The sequence below is a fragment of the Crocuta crocuta genome, unplaced genomic scaffold (assembly GCF_008692635.1).
Source record: "Crocuta crocuta isolate KB4526 unplaced genomic scaffold, BGI_CrCroc_1.0 scaffold110, whole genome shotgun sequence".
NCBI classification, from domain to species: domain Eukaryota; kingdom Metazoa; phylum Chordata; class Mammalia; order Carnivora; family Hyaenidae; genus Crocuta; species Crocuta crocuta.
In genome coordinates, this window is record NW_027527386.1 from 1,433,834 (window position 1) to 1,441,178 (window position 7,345).

The 7,345-nt window shown below is 62.9% G+C and overlaps 1 protein-coding gene across 1 annotated transcript in view; it reads left to right on the plus strand.

Annotated features, from left to right (window-relative positions):
- Positions 1-7,345, plus strand: part of PTPRS (protein tyrosine phosphatase receptor type S) — an 81,708-nt gene that overhangs the window by 48,148 nt on the left and 26,215 nt on the right. The window contains 11 exon segments of the mRNA XM_077751249.1: positions 292-417; positions 905-1,080; positions 1,152-1,271; positions 2,560-2,714; positions 2,817-3,102; positions 3,267-3,445; positions 4,096-4,222; positions 4,312-4,437; positions 5,990-6,151; positions 6,260-6,394; positions 6,727-6,865. Coding sequence (XP_077607375.1) covers positions 292-417; positions 905-1,080; positions 1,152-1,271; positions 2,560-2,714; positions 2,817-3,102; positions 3,267-3,445; positions 4,096-4,222; positions 4,312-4,437; positions 5,990-6,151; positions 6,260-6,394; positions 6,727-6,865 — 1,731 coding nt within the window.

A 7,345-nucleotide genomic window follows, 5' to 3' on the forward strand; every position in this document is an offset into this window, starting at 1 on the left:
GCAGAAAGGGTCTCTGGCCCCTGCCCGGGGGGGAGGGGGAGGCAGTGCTTCCAAAGGCCCCGCCAGCCGCGTCTGCTTCTCCATTCTGTGTCACTTGCCCGCTTCTTGCCATGAGGCTCTAGGAGCTTGAGCTCCCCAGGGCGCCCCTTCCCCAGCCGGGTTAGGGCGAGACGGGTGGACATCATCAGCCGGGGTTGTCAGACCGCTCCAGCTGCCTCTCGAACACTCGCCTGCAGACGGACCTGAGGCCTGGGCTCCTGGCCCCACCCCTCCCCCACCCCTCCCTCTAACCACGGNTTGATCCTGGCCAGCAGTTCACCTGGGAACATTCCAACCTGGAAGTAAACAAGCCCAAGAACCGCTACGCCAACGTCATTGCGTACGACCACTCCCGCGTCATCCTCCAGCCCATCGAAGGTAGCGGTCCGGCCCCATCCTGCCCAGCCCCACTCGGCAGAGAGCCACGGTGCAGGGCCAGTGTGGATGAGCCGGGACCCGGATGGGGAAGCGGAGGCCTGATTCTGGTCATGGCTCCAGCCAGAAGCCACTGGGAATTTTTAGATACATAGTTAACTGATGGCTGCTGTCCATAGTATGTTTCCATGTGTCCTTCTCTGTCAGTTCTCAATGCCGTTCAGAGGGAGAGGGAGATGGGGGCATCTGGACGGTGGACCAGAGATGCTGCTCAGACCCTGCAACGCATGGCACAACCCCACCACAGAGAAGGGTCTGGCCCCCAACAGCTGTAGCGCTGAGGTGGAGAAACCGCAAAATTCATGCTCTGTGGTTTCTTTGGAGACAGCCTGGGGAGGCTAGGAGGACTTCCAGGAAGTGGCAGGCCAGATAGAACCGGGGTAGGAGAGAGCAGCATCCCTGTTGATCGCCGGTTTCCTTCCGGGCATAGGCATTGTGGGTAGCGATTACATCAACGCCAACTACGTGGACGGCTACCGGCGGCAGAACGCATACATCGCCACGCAGGGGCCGCTGCCTGAGACCTTCGGCGACTTCTGGCGAATGGTGTGGGAACAGCGCTCAGCCACCATCGTCATGATGACGCGCCTGGAGGAGAAATCACGGGTGAGCCTGGGCCCTACAGCCCCTCAGCCCCTGGCCACCCATCCCATGCTCACCTCCATTCTCTTCCGCAGATCAAGTGTGATCAGTACTGGCCCAACAGGGGCACGGAGACCTACGGCTTCATCCAGGTCACGCTGCTGGACACCATCGAGCTGGCTACGTTCTGCGTTCGGACGTTCTCGTTGCACAAGGTAGGACCCAGGCGGGGGCTGGGGGAGTGGTGACGGGGGCAGAGCAGGAAGACAGGCCCCAGCTTCTGCCCTGGGAGCTCCCCATCGGCCACACAAGACCAGGCATGTCGGCCCAGGCTGACCGCGTGGTCTCGTAGGCTCAGACGAGGGCACCTCCCCTCTCCAGCCACACCAGGAGGACAAGACCAGCAGAGCCCGCTGTGCCCTCACCATCGTTTACGTCCCAGGCCTCCCTTCCCCCTTGCCCTCTGGCCTCATGCAGCCTAGGGCTGTGACAGGTGGAAAACTAAGCTAGAAAATCCCTGCTATCCTGGGCATTCAGGCTGGGGCAGAGGGAATCTTTCAACATGCATTTAACTGATGGCTGCTGGGCAGAGGGACTCTTTCAACATGCATTTAACTGATGGCTACTGTCAATTACATGGTTCCATGTATCCTTCTATGTCAGTTCTTAGTTGGGAGTACATTTTTAATTATTATTATGGAGAGAGGAGGTGCTACTGGCACCCCAGCATTCCCCGGACTCCAGCTGGGTCCTCTGTCAAAATAAAGCACACGTGGTATGTCAGGCCTTGATTTGGGTTGGAGACACAGCAAGGACCAAGACAGACAAAATGCCTTGCTCTTTCAGAGCTTAAGTCAAGCTGACAAGGCATTGACAGTAGATGTGTAAAAAGAGAAGAAATCTTACATGTAGAAGGAGAAAAATAAGGTATCTGTCGGGACCTGGAGATGGTGAGGAAGGGAGCCACGAGATCTGGGAAAACAGCCTTCGTGGCAGAGGCTCGGCCTGTGTGCAAAGGTCCTGGGGCAGGACCATGCCTGGTGTGATGAAGAAACAGTGAGAAAGCCTGGATGGCTATAGCAGAATGGCCGAGGAGGGGACCGCAGGGAGGGGGCAGAGAGTACAGAGCCTTGGGGAGAACTTGGTCTTTCACCCCAAGGTGGATGGGAGTCCTAGAGGGTGGTGGGCAGAGGAGGGCAGACCTGATTCAGGTGCTCACAAGTGCCCTCCGGCGGCTGCTCCGGGGAGGACAGACCAGGGCAGTGAGGCCTGGGGCAGGGAGTGATAAGCCCGTGGTTTTGGGGTAGTTGGAGGCAGAGCCACCTGTCGGGGCTCCTGTGTCGGATGTGGGCGGGGTACAGAGTCCAGCACGCCTCCTGAGTTCCGGATGGAACCGCCGAGACCCAGGGGGTGGGTTTGGGGAGACAGTCAGGGCCTGGAGGCGGCCTCCTGTGCTCGTGTGTCAGGGGCTGCGGTGACAGGCAGTGTCCCCGTGGTCCCCAGAATGGCTCCAGCGAGAAACGGGAGGTCCGCCAGTTCCAGTTCACGGCGTGGCCGGACCACGGGGTGCCGGAGTACCCGACGCCCTTCCTGGCCTTCCTGCGGAGAGTGAAGACCTGCAATCCGCCAGACGCCGGCCCCGTCGTGGTGCACTGCAGGTACCCCGCCCCAGGCCGTCCCCCTGGGGGCCCCATCGTGGTGTACCGCAGGTACCCCGCTCTCCCTCGGGGGGTCCCTGACCTCGCCGCGTGTCCCCACAGTGCCGGCGTGGGCCGCACAGGCTGCTTCATCGTCATCGACGCCATGCTGGAGCGGATCAAGCCGGAGAAGACGGTGGACGTGTACGGCCACGTGACGCTCATGCGATCCCAGCGCAACTACATGGTGCAGACGGAGGACCAGTACAGCTTCATCCACGAGGCCCTGCTGGAGGCCGTGGGCTGCGGCAACACGGAGGTGCCCGCCCGCAGCCTCTACGCCTACATCCAGAAGCTGGCCCAGGTGGAGCCCGGCGAGCACGTCACCGGCATGGAACTCGAGTTCAAGGTTGGGAGGAGGCCCTGGCAGGGGCGGGGGGGCGGCCGGGGGCTGAGGTCAGGGCTGCCACCGCTCCACCTTTCACGCTCCGACTGGAGAGATACTCAGCCCTGCCCCCGCCCTGGGGGCCGGAGCCCGTCCTGCTGCTGACCCCGGGCCTCCCGTCCCCACAGCGTCTGGCCAACTCCAAAGCCCACACCTCCCGCTTCATCAGCGCCAATCTGCCTTGTAACAAGTTCAAGAACCGCCTGGTAAACATCATGCCCTATGAGAGCACACGGGTCTGTCTGCAGCCGATCCGTGGCGTCGAGGGGTCCGACTACATCAACGCCAGCTTCATTGACGGCTACAGGTACCTCGCCTCTGCCCTGCCCCCAAGGGGCCCCAGCCTCACATGGGAGAAGGAGCTGGACACCCAGCCGGCCTCATGCAGTCACAGCCGAGGTGGAGGGGACCTTTACCTGCGTATTTAACTGATGGCTGCTGTCCACAACAGGGTCCCCTCTGTCCTTTCACATCACCGGCTTTCAATCTGGGCAGTTGTGCCGCTGAGGGAAAACTCAGCAGTGCCTGGGGACGTCTGTCTGTTGTGATGGGAGTGGGTGGAGGCCACAGGGATGCTGCCCGACCCCTCGCACTGCTTGTCCTGGGGATGATCCAGCCCCAGGTGTCAGTGCTGAGGTTGAGAGACCCTGGCTAAGAGGGGCGGGGTTGCAGAAGTCCCCACCTGTGCGAAGGCGGGAGGGTGAGAGAAAACAGCCTGTGCAGACACCCAGAAGGAGCTCCCTCGCACCTGAGAAGATGGGGGAGGAGGAGGGCAGGGGAGGTCAGCAGCCGCCCTGCAGCCTCCTCGAGGTCCTGGAACTTCTCTGAGGCTGGCAGTTTCCCCGTGTGCAAACTGGGGTTATGGGGAGACAGTGCAGTGGACCGTGGCTCCTGCGGAGGCGTGGCAGATGTGGCCTCAGGCCTGGGCCGGCATCTCACGTGCCCCCCCCACCGCAGGCAGCAGAAGGCCTACATCGCGACGCAGGGGCCGCTGGCAGAGACCACAGAGGATTTCTGGCGCGCGCTGTGGGAGAACAACTCCACCATCGTGGTGATGCTGACCAAACTGCGGGAGATGGGCAGGGTGAGCCGGGGCGGGACGGGGCGAGGGGCGGGGCCCGGGAGCAGAGGTGGGGCTGAGCTGACCACAGCGGTGCCTTGCCTTCTCGGCAGGAAAAATGTCACCAGTACTGGCCTGCCGAGCGCTCCGCCCGCTACCAGTACTTTGTAGTGGATCCGATGGCGGAATACAACATGCCTCAGTATATCCTGCGGGAGTTCAAGGTCACAGACGCCCGGGTGAGTGGGGAGGGATGGCTGGCAGGTCCTGGAGCCCCAGGCCTGACACTGCTCAGCACATGGTCGTGAGGTGGAGGCAGCTTCCCTAGTTGAGGGTAGAAGCAAAGGCCCGGGGGCAGGAGTAAGCATGGCGGATTGGGAGGAGGAAGCGGGGGCTGTCGAGCCGACCGGTCGCTCCCACCATCGGATGGGTGGAAGAGAGCGCGGTGTCCCCTGTGCTGGTCCCACAGTGGAGCGCGTGCAGCACTGCTCACTAGGGAACAAGGCCCAAGGGGACCGTGTGAGAGGGAGCGAGCGGCGGGTCCCCGGGGAGCAGCAGTCTGTGGAGCTCGGTGTCGCAGCGCCAAAAGCAGGGTGGGGGAGATTTGACCGAGGGTGCTGGGCGGTGGGTGGTGAACGGTGGGGCGGCGGTGTTGGCTGGGGAGGACTCCGTGGAGAGGGGGCAGGGGTCTGCTGGCGGCCGATGGAGCCTGGCACTGGCAGGTGGGAGACCGAGCATCCAGCAGTTAGTGTCGGGCGAGGGGACTGGCGAAGCCTGATGAGCGCTGTGTGGTCGGTCGTGGCGCTGGCGGGATGTGAGGCGGTGCCTCTGGAGAATCAGTGGGTGGTTCCGCTGGGTGTGCCGAGGGAGGTGGGTGTGGGTGGCGTCGGGTTGGAGAGTGTGTGGCGACAGATGGTCGAGAGTGCCCGCAGAGCCTGCTACTCCAGGTCAGCTGGGGGGTGGGGGGGGAAGCCAAGATGGAGGAAGAGGAGCTCCTGTTAGAGAAGGGCAAGGGGGTGGCCTCTGGGGGGTGGAGAGAGTCCGTGGGAAATGACTTTGGTGGCAGAGAATGATACACGTTCACTGACCAATGCTATTAGTGCCATCGATGGTGCAACAAAACAGGAAGGTGGGAACCCCACCCTCGGGGTTGGGTGGCTCCCCCTCGGGCTGGAGAGGCCGTGCCGGGGAAAACGTAGCCAGCAGAGAATGGAGAACACCAGTGGAAGATCGCGCCTTTCGAGAGCGAGGGGTGAAGCGTTACTAGGATGAATTGGGGAGAACGGGGCCATTTGGTCAATGGGCGGAGCGTGGGGGGGGGCGCAGGGAGGAGTTGCCATCGGAAGATGGCGCCCTGGGTGGTGGAGGATGGAAGGCTGGCGCTCCGGATAGACTGAGGAGCGTGGAGGTGGAGAAGGTGCCCAGCTGCTGGGCGCACTGCGGGGTGGCGGTGAATGGTGGTGGTGGGCGGGCTCGGAGATGTGGACCAAGGGGCAGTGGCTTGTAAGATGGGCGCACTAGATGGGGAGGCTGGCGGATGAGGCGGCGGCTGGCGGCATTGCTGGATGAGGGGCTGGGGACACAGCTCAGTGAGACACGGTACCGGTAGATGCTGACAGACGAGTCCTCCGGGCAGGTGGCAGGCAAGGGAGCCAAGGACGGGGAAGGCTGCGGGTGGCGTTGGCTGGTGCCGGGAGACGGGGTCGGAGGCTGGCCGGGGCAGGAACCCAGCCGGGGCCTCTGCTGACCTGCGCGGCCCGACGGGACGGGACCTCCTCTCCTCCGTTGCAGGACGGCCAGTCCCGGACTGTGCGGCAGTTCCAGTTCACGGACTGGCCGGAGCAGGGCGTGCCAAAGTCGGGGGAGGGCTTCATCGACTTCATCGGCCAAGTGCACAAGACCAAGGAACAGTTCGGCCAGGACGGCCCCATCTCTGTCCACTGCAGGTGAGCCGTCCCTCGGGCCCCCGTGCCCATTGCCCGGCTGGGGAAGCCGAGGCCTGGCAAACACAGCCTCGAGCCCCACCCAGGTACTCGAGCTGGGGCGGCTGTTGTCCCCAAGGCGACTGGAGGGCCAGTGGGGTGCTTGNTCACGCTGAGCATCGTGCTGGAGCGCATGCGGTACGAGGGCGTGGTGGACGTCTTCCAGACGGTGAAGATGCTGCGCACCCAGAGGCCGGCCATGGTGCAGACGGAGGTGAGGGCCTGGGGCCCCGTTCCGGGAGTTGGGGGCAGGGGAGACCGCGACCCAGAGCCGGGCAAGGGGGCAGAGCAGCGGCCGCCCCGGCTCCCAGAGTCCCAGCGCGTTTGGGGCTCAGCCAGCACCCTGACACGGGCCACGGACCCCCACGTCCCTGCTCCCCAGATGGGGAAGGCGAGGCGCGGAGCTGGAAGGGACCTCCCACGGCTGGGGAGACGGGACTCCCAGCCCTGAGGGCGCTGTTGCAGGGCACGAGGGAGGGCNCGAGCCCTGGGAGGCCGCAGGGGTGCGGAGGCACCAACCGAGCCGCGGCTCCGTCCCGCCCGCAGGACGAGTACCAGTTCTGCTACCAGGCCGCGCTGGAGTACCTCGGAAGCTTTGACCACTATGCAACGNCCTCTCCCCCTCCCCTGGGGAGCCCTCCTGCCCTGGAGCCTGGCGAGCGGGGAGACCCCGCTGGGCAGGGGGGTGCAGGATTCAGCTTTCTTTTCCAACTCAGTGTAACTGTATCCAGTGACATTTCTTTTTTTAAATAGTGTATTTTTTTTCATTTTTTTTTAAAGAAGAAACAAAAAAAAACTTACCAGTCGACAAACTTAAAAAGAACTTTGCGTATTCCTGTTCCGTTCACAGACAGTCTATTTTTTCACCACAGAGAACGTTCTCGAGCGACGGCTGTGTTCCCAGGCCCGCGCGCGGGGTCGGTCCCCCAGCCCTGGTTGGGGTGGCGGGTGCCGCCTGGCTTCCTTCTCCTGCGGTCTGGAAGGTGGGCCTCGCCTCAGAACAGGGGGCCCTTTTGCTCCTGGTTTTTTCCCTTTTTTTGCATTTTTTTTTTTTTTTTTTTAAATTCTGAAACATATCAAGGACCGTTGTAAGGGTGGGACAGAGGGGGCTCCGGCCCACCAGCGTCAGGTTCAAACCCATTGGGGTGGGGGCTGCTTCCGGGGA